This window comes from Pezoporus flaviventris, unplaced genomic scaffold (genome assembly GCF_033815535.1).
Source record: "Pezoporus flaviventris isolate CSIRO_AGI_PZ_B2104156 unplaced genomic scaffold, CSIRO_AGI_Pfla_v1 ptg000001l, whole genome shotgun sequence".
NCBI classification, from domain to species: Eukaryota; Metazoa; Chordata; class Aves; order Psittaciformes; family Psittacidae; genus Pezoporus; species Pezoporus flaviventris.
Window position 1 is genome coordinate 38,488,219 of NW_026892549.1, and position 22,371 is coordinate 38,510,589.

Consider the following 22,371-nt stretch of genomic DNA (forward strand, 5'->3'; position numbering starts at 1 on the left):
TGAATAGTTAGGGCTGGAAAGGACCTTAAGATCATCTAGTTCCAACTCCCCTGCCATGGGCAGGGACACCTCACACTAAACCATCTCACCCAAGTCTTCGTCCAACCTAGCCTTGAACACCGCCAGGGGTGGAGCATTCACAACTTCCCTGGGCAACCCTTTCCAGTGCCTCACCACCCTAACAGGAAAGAACTTCTTCCTTATATCCAATCTAAACTTCCCCTGTTTAAGTTTTAACCCATTACCCCTTGTCCTATCACTACAGTCCCTAATGAAGAGCCCCTCTCCAGCATCCCTATAGGCCCCCTTCAGACACTGGAAGGCTGCTATGAGGTCTCCATGCAGCCTTCTCTTCTCCAGGCTGAACAGCCCCAACTTTCTCAGCCTGTCTTCATACGGGAGGTGCTCCAGTCCCCCGATCATCCTTGTGGCCCTTCTCTGGACTTGTTCCAACAGTTCCATGTCCTTTTTATGTTGAAGACACCAGAACTGCACACAATACTCCAGGTGAGGTCTCATGAGAGCAGAGTAGAGGGGCAGGATCACCTCCTTTGACCTGCTGGTCACGCTCCTTTTGATGCAGCCCAGGATACGGTTGGCTTTCTGGGCTGCAAGCGCACACTGAAGCCGGCTCATGTTCAATTTCTCATCTACCAACACCCCCAAGTCCTTCTCTGCAGAGCTGCACTGAGTCTCTTCTCTGCCCAACCTGTAGCTGTGCCTGGGATTGCTCCAACCCAGGTGTAGGACCTTGCACTTGGCAGGGTTAAACTTCATGAGGTTGGCATCAGCCCACCTCACAAGCGTGTCGAGGTCCCTCTGGATGGCATTCCTTCCCTCCAGCGTATCAACTGAACCACACAGCTTGGTGTCATCGGCAAACTTGCTGAGGGCACACTCAATCCCACTGTCCATGTCAGCAACAAAGATGTTGAACAAGACCGGTCCCAACACCGATCCCTGAGGGACACCACTCGTTACTGGTCTCCAGCTGGACATTGAGCCAATAACCACAACTCTTTGTGTGCGGCCATCCAGCCAGTTCTTTATCCACCGAGTTGTCCATCCATTAAATTGATGTCTCCCCAATTTAGAGACAGGGATGTGGTGTGGGACAGTGTCAAACACTTTACAGAAGTCCAGGTAAATGACATGAACCGCTGTACCCCTGTCCATCAGTTCTGTAGCCCCATCATAGAAGGCCACCAAATTGGTCAGGCAGGATTTCCCCTTAGTGAAGCCATGCTGGCTGTCACCAAGCACCTTGTTGTTTTTCATGTGCCTTAGCATGCCTTCCAGGAGAATCTGCTCCAAGATTTTGCCAAGCACAGAGGTGAGACTGACTGGTCTCTAGTTCCCCAGGTCATCCATTTTCCCCTTCTTGAAAATGGGGGTTATATTTCCCCTTTTCCAGTCGTTGGGAACTTCACCTAACTGCCATGATTTCTCAAATATGATGGAGAGTGGCTTAGCAACTTCATTCACCAGCTCCTTCAGGACCTGCGGATGGATTTCATCAGTTCCCATGGACTTGTGTACGTTCAGGTTCTTAAGATGGTCTTGAACCAGATCCTCTCCTACAGTGGGCCCAATATTTTCATTCTCACAGTCCCTGTGTCTGCCTTCCAAGGCTTCGGTGGTGTGGTCAGGGCCTTTGCCAGTGAAGACTGAAGTAAAGAAGTCATTAAGAACCTCATCCTTCTCCAAATCCAAGGTAGTTAGTTCTTCCGATAGCTTCCGGAGAGGGCCCACATTGTCCCTAGTCTGTCTTTTATTTGTAATGTACCTAAAGAATCCCTTCCTGTTACCTTTAACATCCCTAGCCAAGTTTAATTCTTACTGGGCCTTTGCTTTCCTGACCTGGTCCCTCCCTTCCCAGACAACATCCCTGTACTCTTCTCAGGCTGCCTGTCCTTGCTTCCACTTTTCATAAGCCTCTTTTTTCATCTGAATTTTCCTCAGCAGCTCCTTATCCATCCAAGGAGGTCTCCTGGCCCTCCTGCTGCACTTCCTTCTAGTTGGGATGCAACACTCCTGAGCTTGTAGTAGGTGATCCTTGAATATCAGCCAACAGTCTTGGGGCCCCCCTGCCCTCTAGGGCTGTATCCCATGGAACCTTACTAAGCAGGTTCCTGAAGAGGCCAGAGTCTGCTCCTTTGAAGTCCAGGGCAGTGAGCTTGCTGCACGCTCTTCTCACTGTCCTGAGGATCTCAAATTCGAGCATCTTGTGATCACTGCAACCAAGGCTGCCCTGGAGCGTCACATTTCCAACGAGCCCTTCCCTGTTGGTGAGCACGAGGTCAAGCATGGCACCTCTATTGCTTGCAAAAGGAAGTTGCTTTCCACACAGAGCTACATATACAGAAAATCACCCTCCTATTTGAATTTCCAAATATTCTCGAGATTTCTACTTCTGAAAAAAAATCCACAAAATTTAAATCCATATTGGAAGGTAAAATGTAAACAAAACAACCAATTTAGGATAAATCATAGAATCATACAATAGTTAGGGTTGGAAAGGACCTTAAGATCATCTAATTCCAACCCCCCTGCCATGGGCAGGGACACCTCATACTAAACCATCTCACCCAAGGCTTCGTCCAACCTGGCCTTGAATACTGCCAGGGATGGAGCATTCACAACCTCCCTGGGCAACCCTTTCCAGTGCCTCACCACCCTAACAGGAAAGAACTTCTTCCTTATATCCAATCTAAACTTCGCCTGTTTAAGTTTGAACCCATTACCCCTTGTCCTGTCCCTACAGTCCCTAATGAAGAGTCCCTCCCCAGCATCCCTATAGGCCCCCTTCAGACACTGGAAGGCTGCTATGAGGTCTCCATGCAGCCTTCTCTTCTCCAGGCTGAACAGCCCCAACTTTCTCAGCCTGTCTTCATCTGGGAGGTGCTTCAGCCCCCTGATCGTCCTCATGGCCCCTCTCTGGACTTGTTCCAACAGTTCCATGTCCTTTTTATGTTGAAGACACCAGAACTGCACACAATACTCCAGGTGAGGTCTCACAAGAGTAGAGGGGCATGTGCATGTATACACTTTGCTTACATCAACTGTAGATACTAAATGTTTTGTTCATCATGAGCTTGACATGAGTACAACTTCAATGTTTAATTAAAGATAGCTGCAGAAAACCACTGCTCAACAGAGCTGTATAATCATAGAATCATAGAATAGTTAGGGTTGGAAAGGACCTTAAGATCATCTAGTTCCAACCAACTCTGCTCAGGAGTTGAATTTACATCAAGAGTAACCTTGACTAATATGTCAGCTGCAGGTGCCAGCAATCCTGAATGGCCATTTGTGGATTTATTAACCAAAACCAAACCTCTGCAGCAATGTTACAGAATTGTTCAGGTTATTGGTGCAGAAATGTACTGTGTCTAATCAGTCCCCTTACATTCATGTTCAGCCCTCTGCACTGTGCCATTGATTAATTTTCTTTGTGTACCTCTTGAGGGAAAGTGTGATATCATTGCAACAGTACTGCAATTTTGTAGCACAATACATCTTTAAAGAATATTTAATTCTTGTTCTGACTAGTTGCTTTGCTCACGTTGAAAAGTAATTGGAGGCTACCTGAATAGCATCTAGGTTCAGCGCTGAAGTACACTTCTGAAAAGGGCCATTGGGAGGGTCGGTAATACCCTTCTCATGTAACACATCTCATGAGCAAATGCTGTAGCTTTTTCCCTCGTGATCTGGGGAGTTTGTTCCCACTGGTGAGTGGTGCACAGAACTAAAGCCTGATCCTGTCTGTAGTACAGGTGCAAGTAAACTACCTTTTGCAAGCCTGTTTCTCAGTAATATATAAATGACTTGTAGTTGTTATCAGGAAGACTTTACAGCAGCCTACTGTGGAAACAGAATGGGAGATGGAGGTGGGGAAGTGGATCACGAGCAGCTAAGTAACATCCCTGCTGCAGATTTGCAGTGCTTGAACCCAGGGCACCAGGTGAAAGAGTGACAAATGGGACAAACACCACAACACCCATGCATCTGCTGTGTCTGAGAACATCCAACTCCAGCAGAGAGCAGGAGCGCAATATCTGCAGTGCAATGATAGCAAGTCAAGAGCCTTTCATTATAAGTACCCTGCAGGAGACAGTGAAGATGCCATATTTATAAATAACCTATTAGATCACTGACCAGTTTGGACTGTGGAGACAGTTCTTTTTATAGTGTAAGCAAAAGTGCTAACTAGGAGGATCAGACTGGAGAAATGCAGCCATGTGCTGGTGTCACATAGTAAAACTGTTCTGTGGCCAGGGGCAAGTGCAAGCTGTCAAGGAAACCCATGAGTTGAAAAATGTTATCACTGGGAGCTTACAGTAGCGGATAAAAAGCAGTACAAGCTTGACAGACATCAGTTCTTGCAGCACCGTAAGTTCTCTTTTAAATAATAGGTTTTCTTTTAAAAAATGTGGAAACCTCTTAATGTGCCCAATGTGCAATCTGTGAAACAGCGCCCCTGTCAAATAAGGCTGTGTTTAATTGAAGCAGCAGGAAATTTGCCGGCTGATGTCAGGTACTATTGTAATACTTCATGACAGCTTATACAAAGCAGATTAACAGTTCTCAGCCTGAGAAACCTGTTGATGTTTTAACGTTATAGCGAGAGGAATACTTTTATGTAAATCTTGATTATCATTTTAGGTACTTTAAATTCAGCAGTAGCTGTGTTGTAGTCTAGGATGATGAAAAGTGCCCTGGCAGCCTCATGCACTGCAGGAATTCAGCCAACCACTTTTATGTAGCCAGGTTTCTCTCAGGATGAGGTGCTGTAGGTCCTGTCTGAAAGCACCAGCATTCAGCCCTGGACTTTTACTCACTGTAGCTCAAAAGAAATGTACTTGCTGTTTTCCATCTTTTATTCCTCTCTAATAACAAATTCATGACTTTAAAGTTACTTCCAGTTGTTTTGCTGACTTTCAAATACCTGTTTATCTTTATTTAGGTATTATAAATTCTACCAGATTATCTCTGCCTGGCTGAAGAGTTGTGAGCTAACAGTTTAGGCTGTTGCACGTACCTACTATTGGCATTAAGGCAGTGAACTGAGTAGATTAACTTTTATGGTTTTATAATGGCATGTTGTTTGCTTCATAAATACAATGTTGCTGTAATGATGCTCTACGCATAAGGGTTTTCATTTTCAAAGACTGCAACCTAATATGATTTGTTTTTTTATCATCTCTGTCCAGCTTCCCATATTCCTGCAAAATATAGAATAAAAAATTAGATCAGGGAACTTTGTTACCCTCACAAGACCCTGATGACTTTCAGAAGCTGTGAGGCTTATTTACATGCTTTCTGGATACTTGAAGTATTGTTTGATAGAAAAATATTTCATGGGTATATTTATGGGTCTGTATAAAATTTCTATACAATGTTTTAACAGGTTTGTAGAAGATCTGGGAGACCTTTCTGTCAATTCACACCTTTTAGTTCCAAACATTTGGCAATTCCTATAGCTTCTATGTTTTACCTTTTTTTTTAATGACAGTTCATTAATTTCTAAAATGAAATAATCTGTACCTGCTAATTTTCTTGAATAGTCCATTTTGATTGTAGAAAATGTATGCTATATTCCACTGAATTTGGATCCTAGATCTTTTTCTTCAAACTTGGGAGAGAAAGAGTTTCGTAGAGCTGATTTCTTTTGTTTCAGAGGAAAGGAATTTAGATTGTGTACATTTTGCAGACCTTCACTAGAATTGTAATGGTTGAAACCTTTAGCTGATAATATTTCCTTTCTTTGCTGATCTCTAACATAGCCCATTTCCAGAAGCTGGGGTAACTAATGGAGATGTTTTGCTCTTCAGTGGCACTAATGCTCCATAGCCACTTGGCAGTTGGTCAGTGAATGTGACATGTTAAGCAAATGTGGGCAGCATAAGCCTTGATTCCAGAAGGTTTGTCTACAAGTTGAGACCCACAGGGCTTCTCTATTGTCTGATCTGTGTTCTTCCCACTGACAGTGTCAGGAGTAGGTTCTTTCTCCTATTCTTAGCCATGTATTTTCATGACATAGGCACATGCATCCTTCAGCAATTACAACTGGAGGCTATAAATCTTCTGTAAATAAATGTAACTTGCGCAAACATACAGTTTAAAATAAATTTTAAAAAAAGAAAAAGCCCATTCCTGTACAGCTGCTCTTCTGCCATGTATGGGTGAAAGTGCTTGAATAATCTGGGAATACAAGTACCACTTGACATTATGGGGACTTGCACCATTAGTTTCCATGTATTCATTACCCTTACGTGTAATTAAAATCTAACAGGTCACATCTTCAAAGCATAATATTAGTTACTGATTTAAAGAGGAAACAGGAAATAAAGGACCAGAATTACAAAAGTAGTTTTATTTATATCACTGCTACTTTTATCTAGCAGTTTTCAGTAGGTCATTGCAGCGTCTCTCTTTCAGAGCCGGCAGAGTCAGATAACTGTGTCTTTCAAGAAGCGTTATTAGAGAATGAGTTCCCTGGGCAGCATTTCTGTAAGTAGACTTCATGCAGAAGTGCAGAAGACTGCTGCCCAAGAGCATTAGGACTGCTTAGGAATAATCCATACTGTCAGAGTGCCTTCAAGAGTTCCCAAGAGGGACTAGAAATCTCGTATTTGTAGAACATGAATGTGTCAGCTATAAAAACAGAGGAGATTTTCTACTTGACTTCTTCCCCCATTTGGACTGCCTATGTGCTAACATAATTAGAAGGAAAATGAAGAACAGTGTCATAGCATTTGCAGCTGAAGCAGGTAAAGAGCTAGTCTGCAGTATTGCCATATGGCAATGCTAACAGCTTATTTATGATCCCAGGGATTAAGGTAGGTGCTTTCCTGTTTTGATTTATGGTATAGTGAAATGGTCCCCATGTGTGGGTTTGTAGATACTGAAATGACTAAGATGCCACACCCTTGCTTCCCTTAAGACTCTTAGAAGGGGAAGCAGCCTTTAATTCTGTTTTTATTCAGTCTGCTTTCACAAAATGGATTTAAAGCAGTGGCTTGATATGACTGATGAATGTATTTGATTGTGCTCCGCACTGCTGGGGATCAAATAACCTGGCTGAGAAACGTTGAGCATATACCAAAATAGGATATGGTTCACTGCTTTTAGTCTTTTTTATTTTTTTATTCAGCTTTCTTTTTTCCTCCCCCTCAGCTTTGTGTTATAGCACCTGATAGCATTAAACATAAATTGAAAGGCTGAAAGCAGGTCCTGTCCCTGTTTGTTTAGTGAGACTGCTCAAGATGCAGGTTTTTCCACAGACTCCAGGTGTACATTACAGTGAAGCCAAGCACTGATACTGAGAGGCAATGGCACTGCACATCACCAAATGGGATGAATGTGGCCTGCTATGTGCCTGCTGTGTGCCTGCTGCATTCCCGAAAAGAGGTATGGTGACACTGGGCAGTTACTCCTCCCAGTACTGGAGAGACAGAGCAGGCAGCAGCTGCAGCTGACTCTGTGTTAATGGAAGCTCATCAGCACTTTCCATAAGACCCTTCTGTCTGACACATGTACCTTCAGTCCCTCTGTAAACCAGGTGCTGCCCCTCTAAAGACTGCAGAGTCTCAGTTTTGGTTTCTCTGAGGGCCACTTAGCTCAGCAAGACTGGCCCAAGAAAGCTACCAAGAAGCCAAATTCCACCTTCCAGAATGCTTGTGGAGCAGGATGCGTGGATCTCTCTCCTTTCGGACAGCTCTACACAAGAGCTACTAGCTCTGCTGAGAGCTGTGGTAGTAACTTTGCACCCTGTGTATGGAGAAAATCCCGAGTCAAATGATGACTGTGGTCTTCAGAGTTTTGATAGCACTTCCTCAAAGCTGTGCAGGTAATTCAGCAAACTCCAGCAAGACTGCTTTTTGGCTGAGTTGGTGCCTTGCAGAGGAGAGTCTCATCTCTGTGGATTGTGTTCTCTCAGAAACCGGTCTGGTAATCTAGGCCAGGGAGGCATTCTGTTCCTTCTGTTTTGCCTGCCTCTTGACATGCATCTGGGAATGTGATATTACAAGAGCTTTGTTGCTCCCTATATTTTTCAATAGGCCAAATAGCTCAGAGTTACTGATCTAAAGACCAGCTAACCTGTATCATTTGGGAGGCAGCAGCAGGTTAGATCTGAGTAGGAGGAAGTACGCCAGCTTATTTGAAGACTTTTCTGACCCTGTTACAGTGTGAAGAAGACAAAGCAGCTTCATTAAAAACAAAAAACTGGTGCTGGCATTTTTGGCTCTGTGAAAGCTCTCAGTTGTGCTTGGCAAGTGACTGCTGATAACTCCTAGTGATGTGGAAATGTGTTTCCCATTTCTTTATTGCTATTAGAACTCTTGTGAATGCCACATTATTTTTCATATTGTATGTCGCTTGATGTATAAAAAATATGGTGTAATTTGATCTGTATATATATATTTGCATTTGCAAAGTAATTTCAGCCACAAATGTTTACTTTATTAGGTTAAATTACTGTGAACTGAGAAGTGTAAATATTGCCTAAGTTTCAGTAATGTCTTTGCATTTTATTAACATACAATGATTATTTTATTCACTGCGAATGAAATGTGTAGTTGGGTATTTAATGCACTTATGTAACAAGATCTTTATGTAACATAACCATAATGCTGGGTTTAAAAAGCATCCATACATTTTTCTGTGAGAGTACTGAATCTCGCTGTTTGCTTCATTGGTGTTTTTTTTTTCCCCTCCCCCCTCCCCCCCCCTCCAGGACTTTGGCATCATGTTTACACATCACATTGTAACAGTCACCCTGATAACCTTCTCATACGTAACCAATTTGACACGAGTGGGAACTTTGACCTTATGTCTCCACGATGCGGCTGATGTTGTCCTAGAGGTGAGAAAATTATGTTATCAGCGTCTGTACATGGCATTCACCATTCAGCAAGCTAGCGTGTTATTAGGTAGAATCTATTTGTAATGCAAAATGAGTATTTCCTAAGAAAAGTCCAGATCAAGATGGTAATGGTGATTTATATAGTGTATTTCCAGGGAGAGTTACACAGATATGAAATATAACATGGTAAAGTCAAAAGTTGCAAAATCTGGAAGGTGGTGACTGTGGGATAGAAGCTTCTGGTTCTTGACCCCTGTGACATGGTGTCTGGGGCAATAACACCATCTCCAAGAGAATCAGGTTGTTACAGTTTGTTTCTGCTGTGCTTTGCTGGGCAGAGGGTGCTGGACAATTTGATGGCTGTTTGTATATGGGCAGTGAGCTGACCTCTGGTCCCCAGGATTTTCCAGGTCCCCATGCCTCTGCATCCAGATAGCAGTATTAAGCATCTGGCTTTGGAGAAGAAGGGATGATTGGAATTATTTTAAGTCAAGATGGTCTGTAACTTCCATAGCATCAATTTAGATGTGGTGTCATCCTGTACCTGCATCAGTTTTAGACAGCTCTGGATAATGATGAGATTGGGCTGTCTGTGATCAAAGCAAAGTTAATAACTTCATCTAAAATGACCTTTTATTAAAGTAGTTGCAAAGATGCTGTTATGCAAGAATATAGCCTCACTGTGTGAGTCACGTATTGCAGAATCAAAATCCTGACATTCTGATTTGATAGGGCTGTAAATCTGGTTTTATTTTTTAATCTTTTTTTAATCTAGAAGGCACATGACTGCCTCAGAAAGCAACAGAGAATCTGGATTTCTCCTCTAGGAAATAATTACATCTTTACAGGTTTATTTTTCTGTTTTAGCAATGTGTGTAAATCCGTTGTGCTAGCTGTGGGTTTACCCAAACTTTCGTGATTCTTTTCTTACCAGCAGAATGACATACTCAAAAGAGTTCATTCCAGATCAGACCATTATCTGTGGAACTGTAAAAGCACTGGAGAGCAGCTGTAATAGGCTAGCTAAAACCTGACCTTGAACACAGCGAGACACGTACTTTTGCTCAATTCCTCTGTTCAGTCACTGGCTAAGACAAGGAGAAATTGCTGGTATTCTCACATGATTTACAAAAATTCAGCAAATATGCTTCTCCATGAGGCACATACTTCAGTGGTCTTTATTTGTTCAGTCTGTTCTGACTGGAAATACTAACGCTACTCTAAAGTGTAAAATAGAGAATCACAAGCCCTGACAAACATTTACTAGGAGGGCCATTATGACTCAATGGGCTTTCTTCTGCTAGGGCAGCAGGTCGTAGCCCTGGTGCCATATGGGGAAAGATGTACTCCTATACACTGCTGACATTACTGTGACTGCTGCCAGGGAAATACATCCAGAATTCATATGTGAACTTTCAGTCACATGAAAATCAAAGTTTTAGTGACTCTTCTGCTTTGCATGTTGGCACCAAAGTGTTATTTTTCCCTTAAATTCATTTGTGTTTACAGGGATATAGGGCTGATTTTGAACGGTTATGTTTTCTTCGTACTAGTGGTGGCTTTCCTCATGTTTTGTGAGCTTCCCCCTTCTTAACCTGTTTTCTGCTAGTGAGGAATATCCTTTAAATTCAGGTTTTCAGTGGAAATATTGCAGAAATTGGGTAACATCCAGCAGTGCAGGCTAGTTTTGTCATCCAGGTTGGCTAACATGAGCATTGAGCCCTTTCAGATTCAGTGTGTTCATACAAAAAAAAAAAAAAAAATCAGAGCGCGATAGTGCCTGTCACCATTTTAGGCAATCTTCTGGTTTGAATTCTGCATTCAGAATAGTGTTTTGTCTGCATAGTTGTGGTAATTTTTCTCCCTTCTAGCCCTCTGGAAATTTTGCAGAAGTAAGCATCTTCTCAGTATGGATACAGGTCCCCTAGGAGTGGGGCTTTGAAAGAGTTCCCAATTACTTAAGTGGACACTAAATTGGGTTTTTCATGTACTTCACTTCATGTGCAGTGATTCTTTAGATACATCTGACAGAAAGCAGAAAGACTGTCCCTGCCTGGAAGCAGATGTTTTAAAATAAGTAACTGCTTACGTACGTGAATGCTGTGGAAGCAGCACAGATGTCTTACAACAGCTTTGCTTGTACATACTGTTTTCTTCAGGGAGAAGAGAGCAAAGAAACTTCATGGAAGACCGGGGTTTTAATGAGCAGTTTGAGTGAAGAGTAATTAGTGACTCCTTCGCTGAGGAGGAGTCAGAAGACTGCATGAAGGCAAATGAGAGAGGCATGTAAAAATAGGCATAGGGAGCAAGTTGGAAAGCAAAAGTTAGAAAGAGAGGGGAAGAGAGACTTGGAAAAATCTTTGAGGTGGACTCTGTTCTGTGTAGGCCGGAAAGGAAAAAGAGATGCTGTAGGAGAATGTCGGAGATTTGAGACAAAGTTTATATATGGCAAAGACAAGAATGACAGAGAGCATAGGGCAGGTGGAAGATGAATGAATGCTGAAAATGCAAGTGGAGCATACTGGAAAGGTGAGACACGGGTAGGTAAAGAGGTTGGGGGCAAGGATGGCATAAACACAGTGGGGTTCAAGAAAAGGTTAGAAGAGTTTTGTGAATCTGAAATTGTAGGATTTCAAAAAGGAAATTAAAGGGGAAGGAAGAAATGAGGGATGTATTCTGGTTTTATGCAGCCTGTTTTTTTCTTTCCAAGAAGGCATTTTCCAGCAGCTTCGTGGAGAAGAGTTACAAGGTTATCTGTGAGGTGGCTCAATGAAAATGTTAGTGATTTCATTAAAAATTTATATCTTTTTCTTACAGCTTATGCACAATATAGGAGAACATGGTTGTCCTCATGGAAGTAAACAAACATTTCTTTCTTTTGCAGGCTGCCAAAATGGCAAACTATTGCAAGTGTCAAAAACTGAGTGACCTTCTGTTCCTTACATTTGCCATTGTCTTCATTGTCAGTAGGCTTGGTATATATCCCTTATGGTGAGTAAGCATATAGTTTTCCTTAAATGCTAAGCATCAAACAAGCTTGAAGATACCTGTGTTGTAATTGAACATGATTCATTGAAATTACTGTGTCCCAAAGCACTAAGGAGAGTTTCAGGCGTAACCAGGTGCTGAAATAGCCTATGTGCTGTAGTGCCATTGTGTTTACTGTCCTAGGCAAGAAACATGGGTTTCTGCTGCTTTTAAAGTAGAAGTGGGTTGAAGATCACATAGCTTCAGGTTAGCAGTTGATTGCCTGTGTTGGCAAGAAGTTAGAAGAGAAATAAAGTATTAGTCACTGACAGCACTGATCAGAGGCTAAGCTTGAAGGTAGGTTCTTCTCATTAGCTTTCAGCGCACACTTTATAAATGTGTTCAGCTTAAAGAAAACATAGATAAAAAGAGTCTGGCCCACTGAAATCGGTATAAGGATTTTATTGCCATGCAGATTGTATTGCTGCAAGCTTCTCCTTTTCAATGCCCCCTTTAAATTAGGGGTCCTGGAGAAGCTCTGTAATACACCTATAAGATAGTTAGGTGTTACTGTCTTCTCATCTCTTACCAGACAAAGGCAGCTGCTCGCATGTGCACATACTCTCTCTTCTGCGACACAAACAGGACATAGTTGTTTGATCGTTTATCTAGGCTCTTCAACATCCAGAAGGCAGTTGGCGAGCTAGGAAATATACTGGTGTACTTCACTGTAGAAACCTATTCAAATTTCTCTGTAACCTGTGCCCTGTATATGAGGACAGCTGGGAGAAGGCATTGGCCTTGCTCTTTTGTGTTCTGGATGCATCCTTTGTTTCATATGAACAGAACTAACCCAAATATCTGTATCCCTGTGAGAGCATCAGAAGGCAGTGACAGTTTTGGTTTAGGGACGCACCAAGAATGCCAATGCTACCCTTTGCAGAGTTTTATTTAGAGAGATTACCACCAAGCTCCTTATTTAAGCACACAGGATTTACAGATGCCAGTATCAACCTCTCTGCACAGTTTCCTTTCAAATCCTCTATAGTGATATCTCTGAGGTTTTGTTAATGCAAACAGGATGAGACCAAGGTGCCCTTATGGAGCTGTGTCATCAGCTCTGCTTAACAATACAATGTAGAAGTCTCATTTAGCATTTAATGACTCCAAAGATAACGTGGAAATGCCTGGTCCCTTCTGCACTGTAAGCTGGTGAAGGACCATGACAAAAGGACAAAATGGATAGACAAACAAACTGCATGTTTAAAAAGGCTTGTTATTTTTTCCTGTGAGCCATTATTTAGTTTTTAAACATCTTTGCATCCCTTTCCTCAGTCTTTCCTTAAAGCTAACTTCACCATTCACTGAATTTTTGTAAAGGAAGTAAGGTATTTTTATACTTAGATCATCTCACATAGGAAAAATGGTGGCACTCCTGCTCATAGGATTTCATCTGCCTGTTGCATTCTGTTTTTTATTGAGAAATGGAGGGACAACCCAATTCTACCAGCACAGTTCTGCCACTGGGGACTGGAATACATGACTCTGCTTCAGGGAAGGGCAGCCAGATGATGACTGGATGGGTTCACAAAGGGATAGGCAAAGGGGAAGTCGTACCTGCCCAGCTTTCTATGATGAAACTACTGGCTTGGTGAATGAGGAGAGAGTAGTGTATATAATCTACATTGACTTCAGTAAGGCTTTTGACACTGCCTCCTGGAGAATCCTGAGAGAGAAACTGGTAACATGTGGGCTAGATGAGCAACAGTGAGGTGGATTGAAAATTGGCTGAGCAGCCAGACCCAGAGGGTGGTGAGCAGTGGTATGAAGTCTAGGTGGGGGCCAGTAACTAGCAGTGTATCCCAGGGGTCAATACTGAGTCCAGTCCCATTCAACATCTTCATTAATGAAGCGGATGATGTAGCAGAGTGCACCCTCAGCAAGTTTGCTCATGTTACAGCCTGTGAGGAGCAGCTGGTACACCAGAAGGTTGTGCTGTCATCCTGAGGAGGAACCTCAACAGGCTGGAGAAATGGGCTGACACAAACTTCATGGCGTTCAGTAAAGGGAAGTGTAAAGTCCTGCACCAGTATATGCTGGGGTCTTACCAGCTGGAAAGCAGCTTTGCACAAAAGGAACTGGGGATACGAGTGGACACCAGCTTGAACATGAGCAACCGATGTGTCCTTGTGCCAAACAAAGCTAATGGTATCCTGAGCTGCAATAGGAGAGGTGTTGCCAGCTGGCTGAGAAAGGTGAACCTTCCCCTCTACTCAGCCCTGGCAAGGCCACACCTGGAGTATCATGTCCAGTTCTGGGCTCCCCAGAACCAGAGGGTTACAAAGCTACTGTAGGGAGTCCAGCAAAGGGGTCACTAAGATTGATTAAGGAACTGGAACACCTGTCACTTGAGGAAAGACTGAGACAGGTAGGACTGTTCAGTGAGAGAAGAGAAAGCTTAGGATAGATATTATCTGTGTATGTAATAGATACATGAAGGGAGAGTGCAAAGAAGGCTGAGACAGGCTAGTTTCAGTGGTGCTCAGGGCCGGGATCAGAGGCAGTGAGCATGAACTGAAACACGGGAGGTTCTGTGTGAATATTGGCAAACATTTTTTCACTGTGTGGGTGACTGAGGGCAGGCACAGGCTGACCAGAAAGGTTGTTTAGTCTCCATTCTTGGATACTCAAAAGCCTTGGTCCTGGGCTGCCTATTACAGATGACCCAGGTTGAGCAGGGGGAGTGGACAGGTTGACATCCAAAGATCCTTTCCAACCTCAGCCATTCTGTGATTCTGTGACTTGCCTTATGTGTTTAGCTATGACTCCAGCATTTAAATCTTACTCTGTATTATTTCAAATAGCAAAAGAGAAGCAGCTGCCCAGTGTGCTTTTTCTCTTCAGACACCCGAAAATCAGCAAGGTCCAGATATTTCCATCCTTTACATCTTTACTATGGTATTCAAGTTTTGGAAAGTCCACACTTTCCACCTGAAATGTTTAAAATAACACTGTGTTTATAAATGGAACTGAAACTCAGAAATTGGAGGTTCATGCTGTCTCAAGTCATTTCTATGAATTGTTGCAGCCAAGTGTGACACTGTGCAGGAAGTCCTTGCCTAGGACTAGGCAATTTATGAATTAAAGACTGAGATGGCTAATGGGAATCAGACATCATGGACATGTGCAAGTGTCCCTAATACACATCTCATGCCATCTGACTGGCAAAGTCCCAGAAAGTGATTAATGTCACAGTGATAAGTTATCTAGCAAGTGCCAAATCGTGAGCCCTGCTTTACAGCTGTGGCTTTGTGCTGGTGTTCTGGATGTGCCCACCTGTACCTGTATACATTAGGTGACAGCAGCACTTCCATGTCACTTTTAGATTGAGTCATGTCTGAATCCTGCTCTACAGAGTAACACTGGCCCAGTGTACTGAAAGCAGGGTAAAAATCCAAGCAAGTAGATCTGGGGAAAAGGGAAAGGAAAGAGTGCTGCACAGTATCTTCTGTATTGATGTTGGCTTCCTTGGTACTGAATATTGGGTTAATGAGGGCAGCAAGCCACAGCCACGGGTGAGGTTTGCTGCTGGGATGGAAAAAATTAGCATAGACGTTTGAAGGCAGTGAAGGCAGAGGGATTGTGTATTACAGTAATGCAGCAGCTGACTGTGTGCTGTGTGCTCCTGTGTCACAGATGGAGTGGTTACACTGGCGATCCCTCTGCCTCTCCTCTCCCTTAATCAACAAAAGGATGCATTTATTTATTTGAATATGTAAATGGTTCTGCGTTGTATATGTGATCTTTGATTTTCAAGACTTACTTCCAGACCAAAGCCTTGATATATGTACTTCTAATTGTTACCTTTACATACACCTATAAACACAGATAGTCCAGAGGCAGTTTCATAGTTCTCAGTACTGTGGGCATTGCCTCTGGGAGTCTGGGTTAGGAGGGATGAAGTATGGGACGTATAAGCTTGTCTCTCCAATTCCTTTTTCTCTATGAAACAGCAATTCTAAATCTTCACCCCCATTAGCTTGCATGTCAGCAAAGATGAGTCATTGGAGTGGCAGCAGGCCAGGAAGCATAGTTTTGCTCTCCTTTGCTGAATATTCAAAATAGGAAAATTTGGTGCCTGATTAATATTCCTTAAAATTAAAATTTTTCTGTCATAAAAACTGAGAGATATAAAATTGGTGTGCATGTAATGTAAAAGGAAGACTGTAATTTATAAGAAAACTTCCCACACATAGGAAGACAAATACCCAAGATAGGCTTCCAGAAACATTGCTTATAAGCACTGGCATGCTGTTGTGCTCTGGCTTTGCACAAGTGCCATTTAATTTTGCATAAAGGTGCTAATAAAGAATTCAGAATGTGTCAAATGCTGTTTTTGAAGGCTGTTTAGCAGTGTGGCTAAGACAAAAGAAACTGGCAATTAGGTATGTATTTAGAAGTCTTTCTGCAGGCATCTGGAGTTCATTTCAACAATAATTCAAAAACCCCAGGATACTTTGTGCCTCCTGCTGCTAAGTGAATGTAGGAGTAAAGCTGCTATTTTCACTGACAAGACATTTTGCTTGTGAAATTCTCCCACTTGTGCATAATCGCTGTTCTAGCAAATTACAACATAAAACATAACTCTCCATGAGTCAGGGGGAACATGATGCCTTCTCAGGTGATACAGGGTTTTAGGGAGAATGAAGGCAATCTCAGACCAAAGAACTGATGTAAATTACATGAGGCCTTGTCTAGTCTAACCAGTCTGGCAAAGTAGTTGCTGCAGGCCTTTCTTTATTTCAATAATCCTTGCAATTCCTCTTCCCCAGGCCTCAAATGCTTGGTTTTGCCATAGTTACATGGTCATACTCTTCTATCTGGTCGTAAAGGAATTGTTTGGTTTTTGCTGTTGTTTTATTTTTCTTTCACTGTCCAGGAAGGGAAATTCCATTGGGGTGTAATATTTCTGAATCATTTTTTGAGCTCTGCAGAGGACAAATAGGCATCTTCCGTTCCAGGAGATGTGAGTTAAGAGGTGATGTGCTGCGTTTTCTGGTCTTCCTTTGATCATTGCTAACTACAGAGTTAGAATGTTGTGAGAACCATGAAACTTCTCAAGTCTGGGCTGTATAAGAGATCCAAAACTACTCACTTGGTTTGCATATTCTTCTGGACTAGATGCTTTTTTGATATGGCAGTTTGAATAAATCTCCTAATGCTGTGAAGGTAGAACACAGTGTTCGTGACAAAGTACTGCTGTCAAAAGATGAGGAAGCCAGGAAATGGTGCTTGCATTCATGTGACCTGTAAGGTCTCAGCATGCAGATATTACATATATGCACTGAAAAATGCAAAACAGTGGCTTACCTGTACAAATGTAAATGAAAGCCTGATTTAAGCTGATTATAAATAACACAAGTTATGTTCTGCATGTGCTTTTGCCCAGATTCTCATGTAGGCAATTTTGGTATGGTCCAGGTAGTCTGTATGTCTTCCTGTCTTTGATCCCCTCAGACATTATCAGTGCCCAGACTATTGTTCCGCAATAGAAAGTATGAGGACAGACACTTTGATTAGTTGGTGTGGCCTAGTTTAATGTTTGAAGGTATGTCTTAACTGGATCTTCTCTTTGCAAGGCTGTTTGGAAAAGTTCTGTCCAAAAAAACAGACGGCAAAAATAATTCTCACTGTTGGAACTCAAAGATGTTTCAGTTGTGTGTCTTCTCATCAACTGCTAAATGGGATTTTTATGCTAACAAGTCCTATATAAGCATTCCTAAGAACAACAATGTTGTTCCCTCTTATTTTTTCATTTGTAAAGCTCACGAGAGTACATGCAGTCTGGCTCATGGCTGATTTCTAATTGCCTTTTCATGGCAGTGAGTATCTGCGTGAACCAGGCAAGCATGGCATGATCATCACTGAGTTAAAATTAACTTCTGTTCACCATGGTGTGCTGTAATGAACCCTAGTTACTTATTACCAGTCTTTCTCTTATCTTTACGTGACTGGCTGAATAGCTCTTCCCAAGTTTCATCACTGGTTGAGCAGTAGTGTGGAATATAGCCATGCTGTTAATGTGCACACTGGGTCTCCAAATACTGATTTAGTGTTGCCAGTTTACAGTGTTCTCTCTCCCTTCTGGAATCAGCTTCTCTCTGAGCGAAATTGCAGCTTGAGTTACAAATAGGGTAGCTCAGAGCCCCCATGGGCAGCAGCTACTGCAGAGATTTGCTAAACCTCTTTTTCCTAGCTTTGTTCTTTTTCTAGCTGATACTGACTGGTTTTGTGCAGCTCTTAACATGCAAGGAAGTTGAGTCATCATCTTTCATACTGGTTTTCTTTCCTGGCACGTTTCCTCCTGTTTGGCCCTTAAAGCATGTGAATTGTGAAAGGCAGCATGTGGACCATGGCCGAATCACTCTGTTTCATTCATCTGAACAAACTGGTAAAACAGAAAGCTCAAACCTACCCTTAAAAAGCATCCTGCCATGTTGAAGCAATATGTAGGCAGTAGTTACAGCAAGAATCCTGGTCAGTTACTTGGCATGTCAAGAATGTAGGTAGCCAGATAAATCCTAACTGCCCAGAACTTGTCTGGACTCTGAATGAACACAATGTTTTATGATGTTTTAGTTACTGTCACTGGATTGTGAAGTCAGCAAAAACCTTTCTAGCCTTACACATTTTATGAATAGAGCTGGACAAACATCTCTGATTGTTTCACAGAAAAATAACTTTTTTATTATGAAAATAAATCTCTTCCAATATGGTCTCAGCACATTTTGCTTAGAATATTACCTAAACCAGCGCACAGTCTATTTGTGTGTAGCAGATACTGAAGGAATAAATTATGATTTTGATAGTTTATTCATGATGTTATTTATGCTGTCACTGAGTGAATACTGTAGAGCTAACAAAAATTATCTAATGTGCTTGTATTTCAAGTTGTTTGTAGTTTCAGTGGCCAATTTATAACCCATTAGTTTATCAAAAGCATTTGATAAAAACTTTTCGGCAAGCTAAGTACAGTATATTTGAAGAACTCATAGACTTCTATTATAGATTAAGAAGAAGGTTTCATTAACTAATTCTCCGTAAATTTACTCACAACTCTTGTTTTAGCTCTTGAGCAGAGCATATACGATGTTTTCATCACATCTGCTTTTGTCAAAACGTTATCTGATGTTCTCCATTCTAATGCCTGGTTATTTTATTTCCTCAAATTGTTTACAGTGCTTGTGAACTCAGGCTTCTGAGTGCTATATGTAGCAAAGCTGAAGTCTTTGGTGTGCCAGGTTAATACTGATCCAGCTGTTTACAGAGAAGCTGTAAGAAATGGAAAGGTTACAGGTGTTATTCACCACTGTGGGTTTGCAGTGTAAATAACAAAATGTGGCATTTGCTCGGTGTTTCCTTTTTTAAGGTTTTCTTGTGATCACAAAAAAAAAAAGAAAAAAGAGAGAGAGAAAGGATTTCATGAGGCTTCCAAAGCTGATTCTTATCCTCATTTTTAGTTTCTACAGACTGTACCCTGTGGCTGTAATAATGCTTTCTGTTGTCAGGGATAGGCTCTTCAGCCAGTGTTCTCCCTTTCCTCCATTTATTATGAAATATGTCCTCTCTAAAACCTGTGGTCTGATTGAAAACAGGACAGAAACCTGTGCTGTGGTACTTCTTTTGCTCAGAATTATTCTGATGACTGTAAATGTCTCAGGGAAAGGGAAGCAGCATTGGTGTTTTTCGTGTGGCCAGATGTGTTACCTACTTTTAAATCAGCTCAGCAAGGCATGGTGACTGCGGAGTATGGGCAACCCAAGGAGGCTGAACTGAAAGTTGCTTCCACCATGGTAATCAGCTTCCCATATAAGCTGCCTTCTAGTCAGCTGAAGTCTCCTCTGAAGTTGCATCATTTGCAGGAAGGAGGGAAAAAAAAAAGAGGCAAACCATAGGAATTTGCATTTTGACTGTTGGTTTGGGGGGCGATTGTTATTTTTTTCTAAAAGAGAGGGATGTGAGGAAACTTTGCCCCAAAGTACATCTTTAAGCGTTGCTCACTCTTTAGAGGGAAGAGTGTGCTGGTAATATAGTAACACAACCTATACAAATGCTGACAGTCTGTGTGGCTGGAGGTAGTTTGAGCAAATGCAAATATTCTGCCTCTTCTCAGCCGCTTTTCTCTTAGAGGCTGTATCTGTAGCACCAGGGTTTGCAGCTAGTGGAGCATACTCTCTGGTGCTACAGAGTTGATACAAAAGAGGAACTGGTTTCCTGCAAGCTGCTGATGTATGTGGGACATAAAAATTATAGCTGTACAAAAGCATGGGAGTATGATAGTTAACAGCTTGAAATAGTAAATGGCTTTTGAACACCATGATCAACAGCTGTGATGCAGCTAGGGTCTCTTTAGTGCTCAGCTAGGAGGAGGTCATTGTACTATGGAAAATACCCAGCAACCATGTAAGCGAGCGCATTCCGTTGGTTTCATTGCATTGTACGATGGCAGAGTTTGACCCATAACAGCTACGGAAATAGAGATCATTATTGTAGCTATGAAAACAGAGATCATTACTAAGCACACTGGATTACACTGAAAACTGTTTAAGGCTGATTTCCCGGACTTTGGTGTGAAGGAAATTTTTATGATGCTTGTGGAGGCAAAGGTTTTTGGTGGTGGGGGTTTTCCCTCCCCATCCACATCTTTCGGCATTTCTTCTACAGCTGAACAATAATACTTAAGTCATTTGTTTGAAAGGTGAGTCCTTGGCAGACACTGCTCCACCACATTTCCTTAAGCAGTGTGATTTTTATGGGTTTTAAAACTGTTCCGTTACTGTAGGGAGGGGCAGTTCTCAGGACTAGACCAATGAATCCGAAGTGTGATACCCCTGCTATTGATGGGATGTAAGCCACCTGAAAGACATTGGGTACCTGGCAGTGAACTGGCTGTAGCTGTTGTGTGGTGTTTTGTGGGCTTTTGAACTAGTTCAGTTTAGTTCCTGCATTTACAGAAAGTCTGGGTAATCTTTTTTCCCTTGAAATGTTTGCTATGGCATATAACTAAACACAAGGCAGTGTGTTAGTGTGTGCTCCAAAAGCAAAGGGAAGAAATGCTCCTTGAACAGAGGTACTGTACTTATTTTTAGTCAATAGAAAGAGGCAGGAGGAAGGATTTTTTGTTCTCTGATACCCTGTTTTGCAAAGGTTGGAAACAGGCCTCCTGTAGTTTTACAACAAATGCCTTTCTTATTTGGAACATGAACTCTAGGCAAATGGATCTTGATATTCTCTGTTGCTCATATTAAAGTTTTATGTGTGCCTGGAGATTTTCAGATTTGGAAGTGCCATTCTTAGCATAACATAGTATCTCTGTGCCTGTGTGCTATGATCACAGGCCTTTACACAAGCATTTTGCCAGAACACATTACTGGTACAACATTTTGCTGAGTATAATTGCATTCTGCTAGGAAATTAGAATTCTATTCACATCCTAATGTCTATTGAAAGGCTCTCTTGAGATTTGAGCTTAGATTGTGAAGGTGTCTCTGACCTTGTATTCTTGTTTTTTCCTATCCACAAGAGTGGAAATACTATTATTCATACCAGTGGCTGCAAAATCAGTTAATGGGCAGTAGCTGTTGATGAAAGAATTGAGTGAAAAGCACAGCTGAACCCAAGACAGTGACAGCTTGATCAGAATGGTTTCTTTTACAGTACATCAAACATGAATAATTTCCTGCCTGTTCCATCATTTTAGTTAAGTAATTGGAAAGCCTATTGATCTATACGGGGCTTAAAATAACACAGTCTCAGAGGCAGGGCTGTGATTTCTGTAAAGAGGTATTATTCCTGATTAGTATTAGGACAGGAGCCACCCATCTTTACAGCAGCTGAGCTTGTGTTAGCATCATGTCAGGAAATCCTCTGATGTGGGGCTGGTATGTGTGAGAACTGCACATGATGGCTGAGCTCACTGACAAAATTGAAGTGCGTAGGTTTAATGTTTTTCTGAATGCTGATGTGAGAGTTTATCTTTCCTGTTGCTGCATTTTGTGGCAGTCATTCCTCAACTATCTAAAAGAAGAGGGTAATGAGCATCACCAACCAAAAAATTAGAGGAATCAGTCTGAGATGCTTTAAAAGTTCATCTCTCTCACCTCCCTATCCTTCTTTCCCTTTTCATTGATGCAGTTCATCTGACTCTTCTCAGTTCACAGCGGATCTCTGCTGCTGCCCTTGTACTTGCTATGCACTGATTAGTAGCAAGAATCCTGCTCTAGGATACTGAAAAACTAAGAGACAGCAGGATCTGAAAAGGGTAACCAGCTTGTTCTTCCACTCACCAACAACCAAGCATCTGTTCAGAGCAGAACAGTGATATAGACAACAGCAGCTGGCTGGTCTGAAACTCAGAAGAGGAGCAAAGTTGGCAGTACAGCCCTTTATATACTGGATTTGCTATAATTAAATATTTAGCTGTGCTGCAGCTTGAGGGCTCCAGAACATGAAAGTGATGTAAACCAAGGTTTCAT

General features: G+C 42.0%; 1 protein-coding gene across 7 annotated transcripts in view; it reads left to right on the plus strand.

Annotated features, from left to right (window-relative positions):
• CERS6 (ceramide synthase 6) overlaps nt 1-22,371 on the plus strand; it is a 122,654-nt gene that overhangs the window by 86,670 nt on the left and 13,613 nt on the right. For all 7 annotated transcript variants that reach the window (XM_061452647.1, XM_061452656.1, XM_061452679.1 and 4 more), the window contains 2 exons: nt 8,741-8,869; nt 11,754-11,860. In XM_061452647.1, the coding sequence (XP_061308631.1) occupies nt 8,741-8,869; nt 11,754-11,860 (236 nt within the window). The remainder of the gene's footprint in view (nt 1-8,740; nt 8,870-11,753; nt 11,861-22,371) is intronic.